This window comes from Ambystoma mexicanum, chromosome 4q (assembly GCF_040938575.1).
Source record: "Ambystoma mexicanum isolate Mex_15411 chromosome 4q, UKY_AmexF1_1, whole genome shotgun sequence".
NCBI classification, from domain to species: Eukaryota; Metazoa; Chordata; class Amphibia; order Caudata; family Ambystomatidae; genus Ambystoma; species Ambystoma mexicanum.
Genome location: NC_090928.1, coordinates 230,364,955 through 230,388,939, shown reverse-complemented (window position 1 = coordinate 230,388,939; position 23,985 = coordinate 230,364,955). Strand labels below are relative to the sequence as shown.

The following is a 23,985-nucleotide window of genomic DNA, read 5'->3' as shown; positions in this document are numbered from 1 at the left end:
TTTCAGGATTGCTGGTGAGTACGGAGCTACACAATCAGGTGGCCATTTCCTGCAGCTGCTCAACAGCACACCCCGTATTTCTAAGGTGAAAGGAAAATGTCTTTGGCCTTGAAAGTGCACAGATGCTGACGCTCAAAAGGAAAGGCATAACTCCAACACAAATGTTCCCAATGAATAAAGTTCACTATTCCCTTGCCCAGGTTTTCTCTTCAAGATATTTTAAGCTCCTAAGGGTTTAAGTCTTCCTTGGAATTCTCTGATCAACAAAAACAACTTGTACACAAAACAAATTGGCCCTTAGTCCCAGTTTCACATGATACCTAGTGTACTCCTCCCCCAGGGTTCTTCTATACTTTATTGTAACCGTTTCTCACAGTCTTGGATTTGCCTGGTGTCTTCTCCTACCAGGACTTCCTCATTTGATTCACTTTACACACTTGCCAACTTGACTTTGCCTGGTATGCTCTCCTGCCAGGGCTTTCTCATGTGCTTCATTTAACACACTAGCAAACTTGTGTGTGTATATATATATATGTATATATATATATCTTGCATTCATTCTGTTATTTCCTACTTCCCTCCTTAGGACTCACCGGCTTTCTGTAGCATCCTTCGGTTCTCCCACAGTTAACATGAAGTGGCTCTGCGGCGTCCCAGCCCCATTTCCCGGGCTCACCAACTTTGCTTGTCAGCTCCTGTGTCCTTTGCGGCTCCTGCCTGCCTGCTGTGTGCTTCTCCGTGTTGGGACGGTGTGGATACTGCTCTCCAGTTCCTACGAAAGCCAGGAAGTCTTCCCCTCTCTTCCTCTTGCGGCATCTACGTGGCAGACCAGTTCCTGCAGTCTTCTTTCTCTGGCCTTTCCCTTGAGCCGGTTGGCTCCAGGGTCTCCCTTGCAGCACAGTAGTCCCACTGTCAGCACTGAGAGAACGAGTCTTCACCAGGCAGCGTCTCTCACCTGTCAGTTGGCTAGAGGTTTTAAATGTCCCAGAACCTATTATGCGCTCGCAAACACTGGAGTGCATCTTGTGCTTCTCGCCTTAACTGATCCTCATTACTCCAATCAGCTTTCTCGTTGCATGTACTTTCACATGCATGGAAATGGTAGTTCTTGGTAAGTTATGCATAGAACATTGGAAGATATTCCCAGTAAATTCCATGGGTGGTTGAAGGGAGCCATGTCAATATACCAATAAGAAATGGGGAATGGAACGGGTATCCCTAAAAGGAAAAGGGGGATACCATGTCTCATCCAATGATGTATCACCCCTCTGAGGGTCACCTCCCCCAATGTGATATTCTCTTAAATAACCACCCCCAGGGTCAGGATCAGATAGCAGCTGCCGTCCTCTGGCCACATGAGGAGAGGTTACTGCTGGGAAAGGAGTGATGACATCATCAGATTGATATTTTATTTGTATTGCGCTCGTACACAAGTGTTTCAGATTCATCACAATATGTACTCTCACACTCTGCATTCAAAGCCCCAATGCCATAATTTGCTAATTAGTGGGCACCAATGCAATGGCTTCAGTGAATGATTATATCATGGACTTATCACCTCATTTCTCTTGCAGGGGCAGCATTCACTAGACATCGCTGACAAAACCAGAAGGTACTATTGTGTTTGGAATGCAGCCAACTCACCTTGACTTCTGCGGGCCTTGGGTGGGGTAGTATTGGTTCCGAAAACACATGCTGATGTCTGAGATGTTTATAGCAGCGACAAAAATCTCACATTGCTTATTATAATTGAATAAAAATGATTTTATTTGTTTTAAATGTTGTTTTTATTTGGTTTGCAATAATCTAACAAACAAAATGATAGACACATAAACACGTATGGTGAAATACCTTTACACTAATATGGCAATTCATTAATTACTCTGGGGTTATTCATTCATAGCATAGATGCCACATAGGTTTCGAAAATAAAACATGCGCAGATGTCCAGCAATGATGTAGGATTCAGCAGAGTACACTGTAAAAAGTGCCGAATCCTAATTTCTGGTTGGCTGGTTGTGCGCCAAGAAAACTGGCACACTTTGACCACATTGCGCTAAAGGCACTATGCATCTTTACATTCCTTTTTTTATATATAGGCCATAACCAAGTTTGGTTTAACCCTGCAGTTGAATACTTCGTTCCTCCTGACACCAACCTCGAACCAAAGAACATTCTGAGCGTCAGAAATCCTCAGACCATAACTCGATCGAGATCTTTTTGAGAGGTTTGCATAGACCTGTTGCTAAACCAAACGGGCGTAAGGTTACGAATGAAAGGTGTAGGGGCCATTTCAATATCATCAAGGCATCTCAATAGTGTAAATCAGTTGCAAGAGTTGCACATATTTCTGAGGTAGTCAGAAAGGATTGTCAATAAGAGAGAAATCAGATGACACATCTCCATTACCTCCTTCAATGGCTTCCTGGCATTATGGTTCTTCAGTTATCTAGTGTTGCGTTCTTGGCTTTGTGGCCAAGTGTGTTATTATAGATGTATAGGCCAAATGACAATGGAATTTAGCAAAGGCGTTTCATGGCAGCTGAGAGACTTAAGCCTGTATACTTTGCAGCTCTTGGCTGTAAGGCTATTAGTAATGGGCTGACCAAGAGCGACCAGTGTACTCATTTTTCTGCCTGGCAAAACATGACCCTTTTTCTTGGCCAGAAAACACCACTTAAAATGGTTGCCAACATGCTTGTATGGAAAAGGAAAAGTCCTCTTTCCATTTCCATATGAAAACATAAAGAAGCCGAGCAGAAGAGGACAAAGAAGAACTATATGAGGAAATGCTGTAGACAATGGCAAAAGGTACGCCCTCCCAAGAGCAGCCAACACCATGGAGCCCTGGACAGGTAACGAACAGTGAACCAATGGCAACTGTGCCCCAGAGTACTAGTGGTTGGGCCTAAAAGGTGAATCCTAGAAGACTATGGGAAGCACACCTGCACCCTGAAGTTACACGCAGCTGCAGCAGTACCAGAGGTTGTTGTCTGAGTTCCAAGCAACCTGATTGGCTGAGATGCACCTCCTGGGTGCGAATACCTCATAGAACCATAGAGTGAACACTCAAGGCCTGGTAATGGAATTTAGATTTATCTATGCAAAGATGTGTGTAGAAAGTCATCCTGGATAAGAGTAAATAATAATAATAATATTTTTTTTTTATATAGCGCTTTCATCTAAAGCGCTTTACATAGTACAATATAAACCTGCCTCTTGGCCCGGTATTTTAAGCAAAACATGTTACTATATCAGTTGGTTTGTCAAATTTTTAATGTCATACCTTTGTGACAAGCCATTGATTGTCATCATGTCACAATCGTCCTATTTAGCGTAGCACTCATTTTTCACACAAAAATATACTGTTATGTAATTACATTTTCTTGACAGAAACATATGTTTAGGGAGGATTAAGAAGAGTATGAGAACGTTTCACATTTGTCATAGTTACATATCCATTTTCTTTGGTATCACACAACTGCAATGTTCCTTCCACAGCTAACATTAAGCACGCTGGCAAATGACAATGAAACAAAACAAAGCACCCTCTTCCTGTGGCTTTTTGGTTGCTAACGCTGTGACTACATGGACATGCTTGGAGACAACACATGAGTTGGAAGCGGCTGCAGTGTCATAGGAGACAGCTGTCTCCCTGCTCGAACTTCTGTTGCACTTGGCTGATCAACGGAGGTCAGTGAAGCAAGCATGGAGCCCGTCTACGGTTACAAGGACATGTAAGCCCGAGTGAAGCCAGCATGGGCTCTTCATTACAATGGATACGAAGTACTATGGGCGTGCCTTGGTGTGACCATTTGAAGGAAGATTGCAATCATTACACATGGCAGTCAGACCAATGAGTTCATAATGACGATTACATCTGCTGCACGCAAACAGTATGACGCAAATCATGTCTATTGAGGAACGTAAGAAGCAACAGAGCTGTCTGTCCAATTAGCGAGAGGTACTGCGTACTGTGTACAGTGGTGCCATTCACAAGCCTCCGAACTATGAAAACCAAGCTAAGGGCGAAAAGAGAGGAGGCTAACATATACATCTTCGCAGATCCTAAGACCTGTAGCAGTTCCTTACTTCAGTCCGCTGCTCAGTGTGCAACATGGCTCGGAAGGCACGCATGGCATACACGCACAAGTGAGGCATAGCTGTGACGTGCCATCCTTATTGTATCAATGTGGTTCACGGTACAGGCATCCTCTCATACTCGCTGCTACACGCAAACACTCAGTGAGCGTGGTTCACAGTCCAAAGGAACATATGTAAACTGAAAAGGGCACTTGAAATAGTAAACAGCACCATTGTCGTCCCCTGGACGGCTACAAACATGTTTCTGTCAAAAGAAATTGAGGTGCAAATCACAACTATGTTTCGATTCCACAAGTGGACATTGGCGGCCAACGATCAATAAGGTCATTGCCCCATAGACATGTGGCCATGCAAAGGCTCCCATCACATGACATATCTTGCAGATGGATTGAATAGTCCTTGTCTTTGTTGTGCTCCCCTTCGTTCTATGACACATGGTCATACCAAGCCCCTCTCCAGCAACAGCCCATGCAATGCAATGATCAAATAAATGGCCAACAAATAAATGATGAATGACACAAGCTGCACACTATTTACAATGTCACGTTTCTTTAAACAATGGCCTTCATTTTTGGATTTTGCACATGGATTAGAAGCACATTTGATAGACCTGGTTTCAAAGACTTTCAGCTGAAAATCTGTAGTTTGGTCGTGCACTTTTGGATTTACCTGAATTCTACCCGTTTACTTTTATTATGGGGCTGTGCCCCACTCCCCCCTACCAAGTCCCAGTCCGCCACCTCGCCCCCACCACCCTGGCTCCCGTACCTCCACATACATGTATAGATATAAATGCATATGTATGTATATGTAATTTGGTCGAATCTACCAAAAGCGCACAGCCAGACTGAAGACTTTCAAAAGTCTGTTGCCCATAGAACACTATCGATATCGAAGTTCTTTGTTGCCTTTTCTTGAATCAGATAGCATGCACATTTATAAAATGTCATTTTCTTCTTGAAAATTAAAGTTAAATGAGGAACTGGAGCAACCCAATCACCAAATCAGGACCTGGTGTCAACAGGCCCATACTGCTAGAACGAATCCAGCAGAGCAACAATCAATGTGTCTACAGGACTGGCCGATCAACATTTCAAAGACTTGTTTACACATGTTTTTGTGAAGAGTAAGTTGAAGCCAAAACTTCAAGAAGAAAACGACAAAAAAAGATTTGCTTTGAATCTCTACCAATCAATTGCTCTGACTTTTTAAAGCTCGTTCTTCACCCACTCCCGGAAAGAACTTTGCTTCCGCGGACCACCCTCAGAACATCCTTTGGCCATTGTCTGCATTCCATCATTCAAGCTGTCTTCCTGTTGTCAGACATCCTTCTCTGTGATTGAAACTCATCTGTTGACTAAGTTTTCTGACAAGCTAAGCAGTTCCCTACACATTTGACGGAGGCTAAAATGCAGGCTGAGGAGAGCCTTCCAGAAAAAAAGATGTCTGGCTTAAAAACTAACGTGTATTGAGCAATAGGTCCTAAGAGGTGGCCACTAATAGGGCTAGGCCCTTTGACCAATCAAATATTGATGTCTAGACGAATTTTCGTTAGAAGCAAAACTATGCTAATAACCTACATTGAAATTCCTTGTATGTAAATAGTGCTCATATATTCAATTACTGGGTTTTTCCATGCATGTGCCGAGGCTCTGCAAAAATAGCACAAGTTGACCATTTGACAGTACATTACGTTCCGTTGGTTTTTCCCTGCATGTGCCGAGGCTCTGCAAAAATAGCACAAGTTGATCATTTGACAGTACATTACGTCCGTTGGTCAGTGAGTTCAGTTCCAGAGCGAGGTGTGGAAAAACTGCTCCATTCGCTGCTTTGATCCAGGTGACCGGTCTCTGGTTCTATTCAGTAAACAAATGTTGACTGAGACCAGATTTGGTGGTGGCCACTGGACATCGCTGAAGGGTCCCGTTGACAAAAACAAAGGTTTTCCTTAATCAACATATATGACGGACAAGCAAGGTAGGTAGATATTGAGGGCCCATTGTCAGTTAACCTTTTCAAGTTGAACATTATTACACAGCAAGGGTGCTCCGGGGGTCGACTCCGATTGGGAAGAGATTGGTTCTGCGAATGTGCTGTGATTGTACCAGTCTTTTATTGGCTCCTCCAGTCTTGTGTCAGAAATCACATTTTTCGTTGCCCTCTTGCTCAATCAATCCAAACAATGCATCACACATGAAGGCTTCATTGAAATACATAAAGACCACCTCCTAGGAAAGCATGTCAACCAATCACAAAGAACAATTGACTAAGTTTGGCAGTTGGCACTGAGCAGTCACATCATTTTCATATAAAGAAAGTCGTCAAAACAGAAGAATGTTTTAAATGAAAATCACTTGTAGAATGTTGGGGGGCGCTATCCCTGTTTCTCCTTTTTTTCTGAGAGAAATAATGTCACTGATGGACGACTTCAGCCCTGCAATTCCGGCTCCGGGAACCAACGTCCTTACCTGAGGGTTTCATGAGTAAAAGGGTTTTGGGGTAAAAAAGCAATTCCTAAAAATTCCTTTTGGACCAATTTAAGGGATTTCCCTGGGCTTCATCATGTAAAAAGGCAATCTGGAGCTGAACCGACTATTCATCTATGGTAAGTAAAAAAAACACATCAAATCGAATTCCTTATCTGGCAGGCTTGCAATATTGTAGGTTTTAGTATCAGTCCGCAAACATTAAAGAGCAAACGTGGATGAGAGTAAACAATTATGCATACAATATAGCTAGCCATTTCACATTCTTGCCGTGTGTGTGTGTGTTCCTGTTTTTTTTAAACTTGCTCTGCTATACTCCTGAATTATAACGTACGTAGTGTGTTACGAGATTCTTTTTCCAAGCTCTGTAGTAGCGCTATAACATCTGTGGTCAGACTATCAGTTAGAAGCAAAAGACTAGTAAATGAAACTAAAAAAAATGTGTACCCTTGCCGGGCTGGGTTATTTAGAGCATGAGAATTGTAGCGTCGCCGGTGATCACCTGATTGAGGAACACGGCAGCGCCTGCTGTTTGGTCACCTGACCATGGGAGATGTGAGCGCGCCGAGGGCACCAAAAAAGCAGTTATTGCTTGACCTGCAAGACGTGTGGTTGTGTCTTATTACAGCAGGCGTGCTGGGGACGCGCACACACGCGGCCTCCCTACCAGGCTGCGCTGCAACAATAATCATTAAGATTTGTTTTCTAGATGAGCCAGTCGTTGGAAGGATCGGTGAGCCAGTCGCATAGCTCTCAACCATGTGTCTCGCAAAGGTGGGCGAAATCACCCGATTTTGTTTCTGGCGGGTGAGACGCCCATTGGAATGAATGGGCGTGCATGAGGCTTGGCGGGTGAGTCAGCCCTTTGCAAGGCGGGTGACACCCACCAAAAGCGGGTGAGTTGAGTCGTTGGAAGGATCAGGAGGTTGCAGCGGATGTCATCGTAGCGTAATCACATGCGCCGGCAGTTCACAAATAATACTGTCTGATACACAGAACAATGATCGAAGCAATTAAAACATTGCAGAGTCCAGCGCCAACATCACTAGGAAGTGCCTGCGGTGCCGCTACTTCATTTATCCAAATCGTCGTTGTGCAAAACTGAATGCCATTCACGCACCCGAGAGCAATGGAGGCAGATTCCATTCTCTTGCTCTCTGCTAATGATTGCTTGACACTTTCTGTCATGAAACTTCTGGACCAATGGAAATCGATATTCCAGTGCGGTGAGCACAGAGTGGTTGGCAATTCAAAAGATTCCTTCCATACTTAACGGATTGCAGCCCTTGTGGGTTTTGGTTTTGCATTCGTTGTTTTAGCACCAGTCACATCAGTCTATGAACACATTTTAAGAACGTCCTTATTTGTAGGAGAATAGAAAGACACCTGATGTGGCCCTTGACACCATGGCCTGTCTGGGTTTGAAATGTCTGAAGGGTTACACAATGGATTCGGACTCCTTATGTGCAGTTGCAACGGTAGGGCCGCTGCCCAGCATCTTCTCCTCGGTTTCCCCATTGGCCACTTGGGACTTGTTTCGCTTCTGAAGTTCTCTGTTGTGGACCCAGGGGATAAGGCACAGCACTGCACCTCCAATCATAGGGGGGACCCCTGCCAGGTAGAACGCAACATCGTAGGAGCCGAGGAGGTCGCGGAAGATCCCTGCATGGAGAGAACGAGAACGACAGGCATTAAACGAGAGAAAGCAAGGACGCTCAAGGCAATCTGCAAACAAAAGGCAAAGCAGGAGCAGCTTCTGGGCATTACTTAGATGCAGTCAGGCCCTGTGACCTGTGCCAGAGAAGACACTGGGAAATAGGATGTTACCTGGGATCATGTGTGGCCTTTCTAAAGTTATTCGAAGAAGGCTAAGCCTGAGGCACCCGTGGATGCTAGGAAACAGTTCTCTGTTTCTGGGAGGGAAGAGGACTGGCAGCAAACCACAGTGGCAGAGGCTGTGGTGCTGGCAGTGGTCAATCTTTTTTAGAATGACAATGCCAGGGAAGTAAAAGACCAGTGTGCCATTGTAATGCACAACATGCCTGGCAATCCAAGGAGCTTAGAAAATAGGGATGGATCTCCAGTAATTGAAGAATTCAAAGCTACAATCTTATTCAAACAATGTAAAGAAATATGATGTTTTTTTACCAAGCATTTAACTTTTTCTGTTGTAGCCAAGGGTTTTATTCATAGGTTAGGGTGCTGTAACCTTTGGATCATCAGTTGTTGTAGACTAGAACACCTATGGGCCCTAGCCAGCATAGTCAAAGGTCAGAGATTGTGGGAGTCATAGTCCAGAACATCAGGGGAGCCACAGTTTCAGGCCACTGTCATAGGTGATAATATTACCAAAGGCAAATATTTTCAAATATGTGAATTATTTGCTTGGTTGGCCAAAGCGGAAGGTAACAATGCATGATGGCGGTATCTGGTCTTTTCATCTAAAGCCATTGCATCTAATGCCATTCCATCGACATTTTTTCATCTAACAATTGTCCATCTAATGCATGTTTTTGGGGGGTAAAGGGTTAATTTTTGTTCAGGGGCATTTTAAAGGGTAAAAAACACGGGTTTGGGGGGAATACCCCAAAAAAAGAGAAAGAAATGCATTAGATGGAACTTTATTAGATGGAAACATTTCGATGGAATGGCATTAGATGAAATGGCTTTAGATGAAAAGACTACACACCATGATGGCACAGGCCTTGACCCAAGCCCCGAAGCTCACCAGCAAGCTGTGGAAGTCCATATGAGACATGCAGCAAGCGGAATAGAGAATCGGTGACACTGCTTCACTGTGGACTGGTACAAAGGCACGAGCAGCTGTGTTTTTCGTCCTAAAGTTTTAAATCCAGACAGAATTTACAGGGCCCTGCACATGTACCAACATCATCTCAGGTCTTTCGGAATAAGGGCAGGGGTATGCATACCAAATAAATATGCAAATGCCTAAATGTACAATACTGTCCCTTCTACTAGTGAGTTTGAGCCTAAAATACATTTCAGTGAAGCAGGAAATGTATGAGGCAGAAGAAAGCATACATAGGAGTAAATTAGCAAGGTATTCCGTTCTCGTGGTGGAGGATGCAGAAAGCGGATCGGAAAAGCCCATGCTGCAGAGCCTTCATGGGAGAATTCCAGAAATATGGGTCATCCACCATGACGGGCAACCTTTCACATTGAGGAAAACGGCGTGCTTAGTGCTTAGGTTATTCAATGAATGAGAAAAGGGGATAAGACCCGGTGCCTCAAAGGATCCCATAGGAATGGCATCTCTACATTGCTGACTAGGGCCCATCCAACTTCACCGATACCTGAAAAGGATGCTATGTCCTCAGCATGCCAAGATGCAATGTGAGTCTGCATCCATTACCTAGAAGGCCCTGCCTTGAAAATGTGGGATCCTTCACGACAGTCATTGCCCAGTTCAGTCAATGGTGGTGTTTTCAACTACAGGAGGAGAAACCCCCTGATAATCAATCTCGTTCATTGTTAAAAAGTAGTTATGTCTGACACCAGGATGCCAATAAATGTTTCTAGCATGTAGGCTTCGGCTTGGTGTGATAAGTCAAGCAATATATCTGCGGTTCTTACAGATACTGTCATGCGATGGGCAGGTTTCAGAGTATAAGGAGGAGTTTGTGTTGTTGATTGTAAGAGTTACAGAAGCAGCTTTGGAACTGTTGCAACAGTCTTGTCATTTTATAGATTCTATTTTAAAAGGCAGGTTTTTCTTAGTCTTTGAAGACATGCACAGCTCGCGGTCATTACACAGAGATGAGGCTCAGAAGAAAGCCAACAAACTTGTCTTATATGGTGCCATGGTTTTCAGCAGGACTACGGCTGAAATTTTCACCAAAGGTTAGATAGAGGTTATCTGTCAAAGCAGCTGCATTACCAGTTATTATTGGCTGTCCCAATACTTTCAGACATATAAAGCATGACAGACCTAAAATTCCCAAACTAAAAAGTGGAGACACCACTTCCAACTGGGAGTAGGTATCCAAGAGGTCTGATTGGCTTTTCTGTTTGGCTTCAGGTGCATCTCTATTGCGAGAGGGAGAACATGAATCTTATACCACCACTGGTGCCAAATCAGCCAAAGCCACATGGCCTACTCCACATGCGTTCTGTGCTTTCTGCGCGTCCCTTTTCAGAGGGTGCACATTTTTGATGGTTTGCTTTCTGAAAGCCTGACTTTGGCACATGCTCTAATCATCTGCAATTTTCTGTGTCCTGGTAATCTGTAGCAAGAGATTGCAAATTAGTTAAATCAAAATACAAGGAAAAGTTACTGAAGATTCTCCCTATAATGGGGTCGCTACATCATATAAACATAGCTAGTGCACAGGTGTTTGTGTGGGAGGGTGACAGGGCAGCATGAGTGCGACACGTACGCCTTAAACCTATATACCGTTGCTAGACCGCCTCTCTTGCCTAGCTCAACATTAGGAAATGGAAAGGAGCCAATGGGTTTACCATACTAATGTTGCTATAATTTGTAAACTCTCTCCAATATGAGTTGGGGGAGACAAAAATCTATTCATAATTCGGGACCATAGAGCTGTGTGTGAAAGTGTATGTTATTTGTATGAATGCATGTGCGGAGGAAAATGCAAATATATGCAAATGGCTGCCCACCGTAGATGGGCAGATTAGTTTAACTTAACATTAAATATAAGTGCAAAGAGCACGTTGATTCAAGAATTACTAGGCTTCTATGTGCATCATAAGAGCTAACGCTGCTGAGGAAAGGAGTCAACTTTGAACTGGGTGTTTGAAGGCAGAATAGGGAAATGAAATCTGGCAGCTAGCAACATATTTAATCAAACCTGTGTATCCTGCTAGCTTAGCAATTTGTTTTAGGACTATGCATTCCCGGGCTTGCTAAAAAGCATATCTAGCTGCACTGCCAAAGTTACTTCAAACACATGTTGTTAAAAGCTGTAAAGGCTTCTGAGTATTAGAAGGCCACATCTGTGCTGGTTTACTACTGAAGCCTGGACAATGACATTTTGCCAGATGCATATTTCATTTTTTAATTCAACATTAGAACAACCTCAACCTACTGGGTAAGTGGGCACCCATTTTCAGTTCATTTGGCCAATAGATATCAATGATTTTGCAGGCTCCCCATTACCAATCAACATGTTTTCAATTATATATTATTACAGCATTGGTTATAAGCAGTATGTAAAAATACATATTAAGCTGCGGGATAAATGATTTACTCAGTACCTGAGATCAAATTGTACAAGACGATATAGATTTGTTTCATCGCACAGTATTCATAATATATTAAGTACATTTCACGAGCAGTTACTAACATCAAATTTTCTCTCATTTTTTCATTTTGCTGTCCTTCATATGTGTTTTTCATGGTTCCTCCAATGTTCTTAAGACATCTATGTTTAACAATGTCATCTAGCTCAGCGGCAACGTGCTCGCCTTGGAAGCAAAACGACATGGAGCAACAAAGGTTCGATCCCTGCGCTTCGAAACCTTGCGCGTTATAAATAACATATCATATCATATCTGTTTTGGTTTATTTCTCACCTAATTAAAACTTTTCTTTCACATATGAAACTCATTGTTATTGGGTTTATTGGCTTTGACAAAGACCTATTGGTTGAAACACGAGTTGGCAAAGTCTTTAGTGACAAATAACCCACAATTTGTTTTAGTAGACTGAAAGATTAATTGGAGACAAAGACTTTAGCGACAATAAAATATAAGAACTCTAAAATGTTCTTGAATATTGAGTATAATTGTGATTATGTATATTTATTCTTTGAAGGAATGTTCAATACGCACTACCACCCTGGGCCTCACGGCGGTGCACCCCTTACCCTGTGCCGTCCTGGCTCCCTCCCACCTCCCCCATACTGCCTTTACCACCAGCAAGTAAACTACATGTGGGTGCTAAAGGCGATGTTAAAATGTATATATATATATATTTATTTTTTAAAGGAAAAAGGCACCTTTTATTCCACCCTGTTCGACGGGCGTCGGGAGCACGAGTTGATTCTGAATCATCAACACTGAAGATGAACTTCTTTTCCAGACGCTGCATCGTAGAATGGGGTAAAGGTGCGTAACATCTCTTTAGCACCTGCATGCAGTTACTCGTGGGTGCTAAAGGCCAAAAGCTCCTCGGACGCGGGCCGACCCTCCCGGTAATGGCACCACCGCCCGCTGTAAGGGACCCTGACTTCGCTCAGGGCTTATCGCCCTAATCGTTCACACCTCCATAACATGCATCTTTGCAATTTATAATGGCATTTTGCAGCTGGCCATTGTGATGCTTACACATGCTGCTTTTGGAACGTACGTTATCAATTTGAATTCATTTTGTAAGTAGGATTATTATAGGGTCTGCAGCACCTCTGTTAAGACAGTAGGAATTACCATTCAATAGCACTAACCTTAAGATACAGGCGCCAGGGTTAGGGTGGGAATCCCACAAGAAGACGAGAGGAAGAGGGGCGGCCCCAAACTTTAAGATACAGGCGCCAGGGTTAGGGTGGGAATCCTACAAGAAGACGAGAGGAAGAGGGGCGGCCCCAGGGACCACACAATCGTAAGAAAGACCCTTAAACCATCCTTGGGATTCAGAGTGACTTGTGTGCCATCTGTGACAGCCATGATGGATACTCCTAACGTCCACAAAGCAATACAAAACATTGCTTAATCTGTATTTTGGTTGCTGCTCGCCTACTAAGTCTGTTATGCTCGCTACCTGCCTTCTTAATCTAGGGGTCCCTCATTTGGGGGCGTGGTGTGTGGGATTGCGTGGCCTAAAAAGTACACAAACTGTAAGGTATCCACACAAATATATATAAATGTTATATATTTGTGTGCGTACCTTACTATGGTTTGTGTACTTTTCAAGCCATTTTGAAGTACACAAACCATAGTAAGGCACGCAAACAAATATATAAATGTAAGCATTTATATATTTATGTGCGTACCTTACTATGCAAGCCATCTTTTCTAAATATAGAAATATATAACATATTTCTATGTTTTTAAAAGATGGCTTGCACAGTACACAGACCATAGTAAGGTACACACACCATAGTAAGGTATAACATTTATATATATTTGTGTGGATACCTTGCAGTTTGCATGCTTTTCAAGCCATCTTTTTAAAACATTTCTATCTCTATAAAAGACGGCTTAAAAAGTACACAATTCAATCCATTTTTTATAAAGCTTTCTCGACGGACAAAGCCGAGGCATCTTTGTCCGTCGGCAAAGCTTTATAAAAGATGGCTTGAATTGTGTACGTTTAAAGCCATCTTTTATAAACCTTCAAATATGTCAAGGAATCCTCAGGTTCGCCGAGGGTTAAAGACGCCTTGGTGACCTGGGGAAACAAAGGGACACTAACTTCCTCTGGTGACTCCTCGCACGAGGGGTCACCAGAGGAAGTTACAGTGACTGACAGAAGTGCCACCCAACTACAGCGACGCTGTGGCTGGCTGGCACTCCTGTCAGCTTGCCTGACTTAATGGTGGGCGCGGCCGCGGCGGGATAATGTGTCCCACCAATGTTGTGGTGGGACCGGGAGCCCCCCGGCAGGGCCCCGGATCAGCCCCACTGTTTCTCTACCCCATACCACATTTCTGCTACTCCCATCTCAAAAAGATCCTGCTTATCCTACTCCTTCTCCTCACTATCTTCTCTCACACTCTCATGTTTTACCCCACTACTCCCTGTCCCTTTCTCTCCATCCCTCCCTATCCCCTTCCTCCACTTTCCCCCTTAACTGCACCCAGTCGCTCCTCCTCCTCCCCTACTGCCAACTCCAATCTCATCTATCCTGTCTGCAATCCCTAAGCCTCTCCCACAGTTAACCTGATGACACTGCCCACTGGCTGTCCTTCATACTGACTTTTCTGCCTTTTCTCACTCACCTGACTCACTAAAAAGGTGGTGGTGCCAGCCTAATGGTCAACAAAGACCCACCATCAGCGCCTCTTCCCCACTTCAATGCAACCCCTTCTGTCTTTGCGCAAATCCCTATTCAACTTCTTGCTCCAAACCCTCTTATCCTCCTCATTGGCTCCCTAAATCTCTTCTTCTCTGACCCGGAACTACTACTTGAGTCGTTCCCAGCCAACATCCTCATGGTGAAAATTGGCAACCTCAGCCTTCTCAAAATCACAAGGCCCACAGGTTACAGCTTAACTCCACTCTATCCGACCACTCACTGGTCAGCCTACAAGGCCTTCCAACCCACACCTTCGGAAACTACTACTTGATCTCATCTTCCTATCATACACCCGTCACTCCTCTATGCTCTCCATCAACACCTCTCGCTCTGACCACTCTCCTATTCACTTAATCATCTGCATTTCCCATCTACACACACTTCCTGTCTCCTCTATAACCAAAACGAAGTATAACCCGGACTCAATGGCCCCGTACTTGGGCCAAGCCCTCTCTCTTCTGCTTACCCTCTCCTTTGAACTCACCTTTACTAAGTTCAATAATGCACTTGCTACCTCTTTTGACTGTCACTATCCTGTTTGCTTCTTCAACCCCTTCCTTCCTCACCCCAAACCATGGATCTCCACAGCCATACAACAACTGAGCACGTCCATTCGTTTCCATGTGCGAGGCTAGCACACAAATCACCCCCCTAACCCTCCAGCAACCTTCCACTAATCTCTGCTGATAAAGACTCTCTGCTTGCTCTCATCACTGTACAGGGCTCTGCTAAATCTTCTTACTATATCTACCTTTTATCATCGCTCCACTCACACCCTGGAAAACTGTCCTCGACCCTCCAGGCAATGCTCCGCCTCCTCAAAGCAGCTTCCTGTCCTCCTCTCATCTGAAGACTTTGCTTCATGCCTCTCAACAATTACAAAAACATGCAACACTGTGTTAACCCTCTTATCTCTCTCACCTTGTCCACGCCTCTCTTTTGCTTCTCTCTCCCCTCCCAACTGAACTTTTTCCATCCTCCAATTATCTAACCCATCCTGTGCACCTATCGATCCTTATGGACTACAAACAATTAAGGAGCTTGCACAGGTTACCTTACCCTACCCTTTCTACCTGTTCTACAGCTCTCTCCAAACAGGCATCTTTCTGCCCGCTACAAAACTGGCACATCAACAGCTGACCCCAATGATCCCTCTTTCTACAGGCTAGTCTCTTTCTCTCTCTCTCCCCCCCCCTCTGCCTCTCTCTCTCTCTCTCTCTCTCTCTCACACACACACATTCTCTCCTCTCATGCTCCACCACTCAAAATCCTCAACCAAGTGGTCTTGAACTGTCTTGTCAACTACCTCGAGGATCACTCACTTTGTGATTCCCTCCAACATACACTCCACCATAGCTGCTCTCACCCCCGTCGCCAACTTTCTAACCACTGCTCACCACCTGTCCTCCTGCCTCACACTACTTGACCTCTCTGCAGCCTTTGATACTATGCACCATGTCTTCCTCCTCATTTTCCTTCAAAGGCACTCAATCAACTGGATTGCCTCCCATTTCTCCGACCAATCCTTCCTCGTCTCGTGGAACTCTAACACCTCCTCCTCCACACCCCTTCCAGTGGGAGTACCGCCACTGGCCAACGTGTACGAAAAGAAGTAGTGGAACTATGTTCTCTGCTGGAATGTTAGTTCCACTCAACCCAGCTCCTCACAAACCTCATCGATGTGCCAATCACACGCACACTCTAAACCCCCAAACAAACGTACTTGCGGTTTAAGGGAACGTTCAGTGCAGTGCACTGAAGTACAAGTTTCAACTTCTGCCTACACTCTTATTTTAAGACGAAGCCATTCTGTAATGTTTTCTTTTTAAAATAAAAGTATAGGAACAGTAAAGCTTAATTAAAAAAAAGCAGAGGAGCACCGCTCCCAACCGCTCCCGCCCACTTCAGCCATTGAGTACCGCCAGGATTTGTCCTCGGTCTGCCCCTTTTTTCGCTCTCCGTGCCACTTTCCTGAGCAAACGCATTTGATCCTTTGACTTCCACTACCACTCTTTGGTGATGACACCCAGATCTGAGCCATTTGTCAAAGAATGGCCCTATGCTGTATGATGCTCAAACCCCCCAAGATGGAAGTGATCTTTTTTTCTGCCTCCAATGCAAACCCCACTCTCTAATTTCCTGACCTCCTCACATCTCACATGATCAGTTTTGATCTGATCTGTTCTCGTTTTGGTGAGACAAGGGCATTGACACTGGGCATCGGGGTGTGTGTACACATGTGCCATTCATATAGTAATGCTTGTACTAGTCAACACCAAGAGCGCTTAGTGTGACACCTCACACATTGTTGCAAAAGTCACAGGTCAATGAGCCCCTTTCCTGCTGCACAATTGAGAAAACCTGCAAACACCTTTGGGAGTACATAACTTCTATTACAAAAATTGGAAGTCATTAGCAGGTTCAGGTGTCCAGTGGATTTCCCCATCTTCCAAATTTCAAGTCTAGGGGGAAACTGAAAGGCAGAACATTTGGTCAGATTTGCAAGAGTCCCAATCTGGACACAGCCAGTGATAGGAGGCACCCGAGGGACTAAGAGACATTGGCAACGTGTTGGCCATTTCCAAAACAACTTCTGCGGATACAGCACACGATGTCATATTTTAACCACATATTTGTGCAAATCTTTGAATTGATGGCTCCCAATTTTTCAGGTTGTTTTGCTTTCTGCACAGTTAATAAAGCTTATAAAAGGACTTAATATTAGGGCTGTATTAATATGTATGCCCCCGAATCTGTAACTCCTAGTCGGCTTGCCAATTTATTATACCTGTATGTCGTTTCTGATTGTTTTTGTAGCTATGTCACAAGCTCATGCGCCCAGTTACCCCAGGGTTAGGGGCGCTTTACAAATAAACTAAACTTAAGATTTACTTAAAAGCAGCCGCACAATTGACACAACAGAGCTAAGCGTGTTTCTGTGGCTGATCTGCTTCAATGACTTTGCGCCCATGATTTCAACTACAGCTCAGTCCTTGATCTTATAGCATGCCTGTCTGAAAAAGTGAGAGTTAGAGAGTTATTTTAAAAGGGTATTGTTTTATCATCACCCTCTGAAGCAGTTTGTTCATCTATCCACCTTTGTCTATGTGCCATCAAACCTGTATTTTGAGCAAGCATGCTTACAGGGGCCTTTTTTAAAGGGCCGCGTAAGCAGTCCCCAATGTGCCATAACCATCTCGTACGTCTCTTACCTGCAACAGGGGGCCCAACCATCATGGGAATAGACATAAACCCGAGCAGGAAGCCGATAGCCGGAGAGACGTCCTGAGATCCGACCAACTCAAAGGCGATGGGAGCCATGATGCAGATGAAGCAGCCATCGAAGAGACCCATGAAGAGGCAGACGGCAATGAGGCTTCCGAAGACGTTGCACAAAGGTATCATCATGGACATGAGGCCGATGAAGAAGAACGAGGTGACCTGCAGACGGACAGACAGACAAGAGGGCTTCAGCCAGACATCAAGGGACCATGCAGTGCCAACAAATCAAGAACCATAAGCAACAAGTATATCCTTTCCAGAATTTCACACGCCAGGAACCAGAATGAGGGACTTTTATTTACATCATCGGCTGGATGGCGAAGCAGGCGCAAATCGCAAGGCACAAATTGCCCTTTGCATTCTACTCCTGCATATTTTGCACACAAGCCTCCTGATTCAGAATGAGGGACTAGCAGGCGCAAGTAGCCCGCAACAAGACCCTCTCTATAGATCTACATCATTGTGGGTGTGACCTGCGCATTTCCAGCAACAGGCCATAGAAGTTCAGTTCCTGGCAACACCTTTTGCTTTGCAAGTTCTGCTGCAGCGGTGACACAGAAGAACCTACGGAAACGCTCATGTTGGCATGAGTGTTTCTATCCGTGGTTGAGAAATGCAGGTAGCGGTCTGTGCAGACCACTGTCTGCATTGCACTTTCCCATGCACATAGCCTGCGACGAGATTACACCGGTTTGGCGGGGATCACAATTTTCCTTCAGTTTCAAAATGCTGAAACGTTATCTATTTCACCAACTCCAGTGATGTCATTTGCACTGCAAGGAAACTGAAATTGAAGAGTGGCCGTTAAAAACCTTTAACGCAACCAGGACAGTCTAGGTGGCAAATGCCACTGCAATCAACAATGCATTCAAATGTTCTTGGTCGACTCAATTTAATGCCTCAGCTCATGAATTTCCAACACCTTCATCCACAGATTGTTCAAACCAAATGATCATTTGAAGGACAGGCGAGTAGATCCCATGCATGTCGGACCACAGGATCCTTCATCAGGGGAATGCCTGTCCTAAGAAAAATTCTAAACCCTCTATGGAAGGACTGCTCGAGTCTAATGAAAAAGTAGGCATCACTGGAGGACCAAGAGGGTGCTTACGAAGACATTATGGAAACCACCTTTGGCTTAAATGGAAGTCATGCGTGCTCCTGGAAAACGCAAATCCAGGATGCCAGAAGTCCTGTGTCCCATTACTAATTTGATGCCGTGGAATTTTACACCTGCACTGCCATGGTATCATAGAAGGTTTCCTGTGACAGCAGATAGCAGGCACGGGGGGTATCGGCCGGCGCAAGGACAGGGAACATCCCGGAGCGCATCCCCTCAGGTGTCAGAAACAGAGTCTAGGATACGCCGGGCATTCCCTCGACCTGCTTACCTTTTGGCAAACTGCAGGGGGCAATGATCCGCTTCCACGGAATGATGTGTTCGTGCAGATTGATTCATGTCAATCGTGCCGTCTGCAGAGTGCAGGATCTGTACTCGCTTGCATTTGCAATTGGCGCACACCAATGAGGAAACGCTTCAATGAGTCCGGCCCAATGCCTTTTCATTGCAGATGAATCGTAAAGGATCGTCAGCCATGTTTTTTTAATGTCTTCATATTCTTTTTCGTCCGGATGCGCCTTGCCCTCATGCATCAAGACAGCGTGTGCATCTTCTACTCGGAGTTAGAAGCTAATCTGCATAAAGCCTTCTATTAGGGAAGCACTGGAAACCCCCAAAATAACACCGGTCAAGAAATCTCCCCACCATCCATTTATCAGCCATAGCACATTCATGCTTATAATTTTACTCAATATGGCTTTTATTTGGGCTCACAGGTGGCTCCTCAATGGGAGGAATATATAAGGCACATCCGTGATTAATGTGTTGGATTAAAATATGATGCATTCATGCTATTAAAGAAAGGGAACATTTTTCTTAGACCCTTTCCAGAAATGCATTGTCTGCTCTTTTTCAGCATGTGCCCAACAAGGACAATTTAGATACATTGCTTTAAAAAAGCTTGATTTATAGTGATGGGGTATTCAGTTTTTATTAGAATAGCCAGCAGGCACAAATGAGAACTAGAAAAATAATGTTGTACTGTCTGTTGTTCCTGGTCCCCCTTCTCTCCAGTGCGCATGAGATACATTTTGTCGGAGCACCAGAAGCCAATGGATACCCCACAAAGCGCTCTACAGCCAGGCGGCCTCGCAAGCCACTTAGAAATCTGCTGGGCTTGCTAACTAAAGATGACAGTGGAAACATCACGCGCTCTGACAAGATTCAAGGCCTATCATTGAAATCTTCAGGATAACAGGATAGATTTGACAGCATCACGGTTGAGTGAGGCATCTCGTTATTACTTAGGCTATGTTATTGGGTCTTATAAGACAGTGTCAATGCAACTTGGAGCATATGAACCCATAAGAGATGGGCTGGGTTACCATTGTTTGAGGAGGGGAATAAGTAGGCGTACAGTTCAGAGTGCAAGATTGCTGTTGTTGCACTGTTGCTGCTTGCAGATAGGAAACAACTGGACTATGTTTGTCGGTAAACCTCTAGGTGTTTTTGGAGACCCAATGTCTAGTGAGCCCTGGCCTGGGAATATCGGAGGGGGCGGGGGGTAGGAATGGAGTTTGGTATCAAGAGTTAGCTTGTGTAGTGCCCCAATTGGGTACATGCGTGCATGTCGTGTGCTTCGGGGTTGTGGTGAAGGGTGTTTGGCATGAGTGTTTTAGTGTTACTGTGATGGGGGATATGTATTTTGTATTTTTATATTTTATTTTTAGTTATATAGCCCCTAAGTGCTGCACAAAGAACAGAATTGCTACAATAATTGTACTTTAAGAAGAAGAAAGACGATGGGCCTTAAGTTGGGTTTTAAAGAGAGGGAAAGAATAGAACGAAGTGAGAGAGGGAGAGTGTTACAGTGTTTGGGGGCTAGCAAAGAGAAGCAACAGAGATGGGAGGAGGCACATTGGGGCGTGGAACAGATAGAAGAAAAAGAAATTAAGAGCGGCGAGAATGAGGAGGAACGTAGGAAAGATATAAGGGAAGAAAGATAAGGAGGAACAAGACCATGTTAAGATTTAAAAACAATACAGAGAACATTAAAGAGAAGACGAGCCTGAAAGGAAAGCCAGCAGAGATGCTGCCAATCAGCAGAAATAGAATCACGGGGGAGAGAACAGACAATAGACGAAGGGAAGCGTGATACATGGAGTGAAAAGGGGCAGGAAGAACAGGAAGTAGGGAAGTGCAATAAAAGAGTTGAGAAAAGACAAGAGAAGAGACTAGGAGTTTAGTAGCCTCATAAGTAAGGAAACAATGGGCCTTATGAATATTGAAAAGCTGAAAGCAGCAAGAGTTTTCTATGTAAGTAATATGAGCTCTGAAAGAACGGGAAGTGTCAAAGGTAGCGCCCAGATTGTGTACCGAGGCAGGAATAGGAAGAGAAGGTGGAGGAAAGGAAAAAGATAAAGGGCAAGGAAGGAGGAGGATTAGAAGCAGGAAAAAACAGGACTTCCGTTTTAGATGGGTTAAGGTGAAGGTAGTGTGATGGCATCCAAGATTGGATGGAAAGAAAACAGAAAGTGAATGGGAGAATGAAGAAAAGGAGGGCAGAAGATGCGTGCCATCAGCATAAAGGTGATAGGAAAGCCTGAAGGAAGAGATAATAGAAGCAAGAGCTATAGTATATCATGAAAAGAGTAAGGGGCTCAGAACGGAGCCCTGGGGAACAACATGAGAGATAGGAATAGTAGGGAGGAAAGCCCACCCCAGGAAACGGAGTAGGAACGGTGAGAAAAATAAGAACGGAACCAATCAAGGACAGAGGAGGGGAAGCCGAAGAAACAGAGAGAAGAATAGACTGATCAGCAGTAATGAATGCAACTGATAGGTCAAGAAGAGAGAATGTTTTGAGTAACGAGCAGGGAGGAGGGTGTCAGACACAGCAAGAACAGCAGTCCCAGTGGAGTGGAAAACCCGGAACCCAGACTAATAGGACGGGAGAAGTGAGTGCGCAGAAATGAAACTAGTGACCTGAGAATAATCAATTGATTCCAGTCATTTAGAGAGAAAGGGAAGACGTGAGAACAGATGGATGTTTGCAGGAGTAGAAGGATCAAGAGGGAATAGAAGCATGTTTAAACATAGTGGGGGAAGATAGCAAAGCAGAGAGAATCAAGAGAGAGAACAAGAGAGGAATTTAACAAAGTCCCAGGAGGATAGCTCAGGGGCAAGTACTTGCCTTGGAAGCAAGACGACACAGAGCAATACAGGTTCGATCCCCGGGTGCACGCTTAGAAACCTCTGGGAATTAAGAGTGTTATAAATAACCCATCATATCATATAAGAGGAGGGAATAGGTTCACAGGGGCAGCAGCAGGGTGGGCGGCACAGAGAAAAAGTTGAGTGTCAGAGTCCGAGAGAAGGGAGAAAGAGTCCATAAGAACTGAGAGATGCAAAGTAGTAGGGAGGAGTTCCCAGACGAAGAAAAAATAGAAGAACGAAGAAAAGACATGTTTTAAGAGAAATAATTAGCAAAATCAGAGGCGGAAAGAGGCAAGCGAGAAGAGGGGTCAGTAGAAAGGGGTAAAAAGATACGATTGAGAGTCAGAAAAAGTCGACGATGATGAGATAAGAGAGAAGCAAAAAGATAATTAAAATAGGTTTATTTAGCAGAAGAGAGCACAGAATCATAGACAGAATGGAGAAAAGACAGAAGCTCGAGGTCAGTCGGAGCCCTGGATTTATACCAGCACTGCGCGGTCCTGCGCAGAATGCGACGGGCAGAGCGTAGAGCAGGAGCCATCCATGGTTGGGAAGGTGTGCGAGAAGGAGAGAAAGGAGAGGAAGGATAGAGAAGATCAAGGGCATCCCTGAGGCTCGAGGATAGAAGCAGAATCAGCAGATCAAGAAGAAAAGACATCAATGGAAGGAAGAAGAGAAGAAAGGGCCACAGAAAAAGCAAAGAGCAGAGATCACGGCGGAGAAAAGTTGAGCAGGAGGACTGGGAAACAGGTGCAGGTGGGAGAATACATGAGAAAGGAAGAAAAGGATCAGACAAGAGTTTTTTGCAAGTCATTTTTGGCTGCAAATAATCGACTTTATAGAAAATATGTAGGGGTTCCCCCCCAATCTCCACTTCCAGTTTTTTACTACCTATTCCCCACACTCCCTACCCCTTATATCCCTTTACCCACCCACACAATTTTCAACTCGTTTTTTCAGCCAAACATATGTGGCAGAAAACTCCATTAAAAAAAACCATGCCAATGTATGAACGTTGTACTGAACAGATACAGAAGAGGAAATGGGAACAGAAGAAAAAATAAGACTGCAAGGAGAGCCAGAGGAATAGGCGGGAGGAGTAGGAAGTTGAGAAAAGTGAAAAGAGTTAAGAATAGATAGGAGAGGAAGAGAGCAGTGGGATGTGGACACATGGAGATTAAAGTCCCGAGAGAGAAAGAAGGGTGAGTAAATGGAAGGAGAGAAGACAGGAGGGCATCAAGGTCGTCACAAAAAGAGGAAACCTGACCACGGGCCATGATAAATGGCCAGAACAATAAGGGGGAAGGCGAGGAAAAGAAAGAAAGAAGAAAAGCAAGGACGACTCTGAGAGGAAGGGTCAGTGGCAGAAGGAGAATAAGAGAGAATAGCGACCCCACCGCCCCGGGCAGGAAGCAGGAAGAAGGAAGAAGGAAGAAGAGGAGGAAATCCAGGTTTCAGTAATACACAGGAAATGGAAACAAAAGCGAGAACAACTACCAAGCACGAATGTGAGGGAACATGCGTTCCAGAGGGCAACATTCACAGTCTTCCATGAATCAGTGATAGGTGGAGAGATGAGATTGTCCAAGTAACGCGGCAAGAGGCAGAACGATAACAAGAGGAAGGAGTGCCCGTAGGAGGCATAGGACAAGGTTGAAAAGCAGCGATAGAACAGGAAATACGATACAAGAATGAGTATCAAGACACTGAGATGGTAATAAAGAGGAAAAACCAGTGGCTGAAGTCCAGACAAAGGAAAGAAATAGAAGGAAATAGGGAAAGAAAGAGAAACAGAAGAAGTAATAAAGCAGGAGAACACAACATAGTGAAGAAATCAGCAA

General features: G+C 44.4%; 1 protein-coding gene across 1 annotated transcript in view; it reads right to left on the bottom strand.

The window, feature by feature from the left end:
* Nucleotides 1-1,740: 1,740 nt before the first annotated feature.
* The window catches only part of SLC16A10 (solute carrier family 16 member 10), a 400,499-nt gene continuing 378,254 nt past the window's right edge, over nt 1,741-23,985 (bottom strand). Inside the window, exons 5-6 of the mRNA XM_069607772.1 lie at nt 17,799-18,027; nt 1,741-8,252 (exon numbers count right to left, since the gene is read on the bottom strand). Of these exons, the coding sequence (XP_069463873.1) occupies nt 8,029-8,252; nt 17,799-18,027 (453 nt within the window). The 3' untranslated portion in view covers nt 1,741-8,028. The remainder of the gene's footprint in view (nt 8,253-17,798; nt 18,028-23,985) is intronic.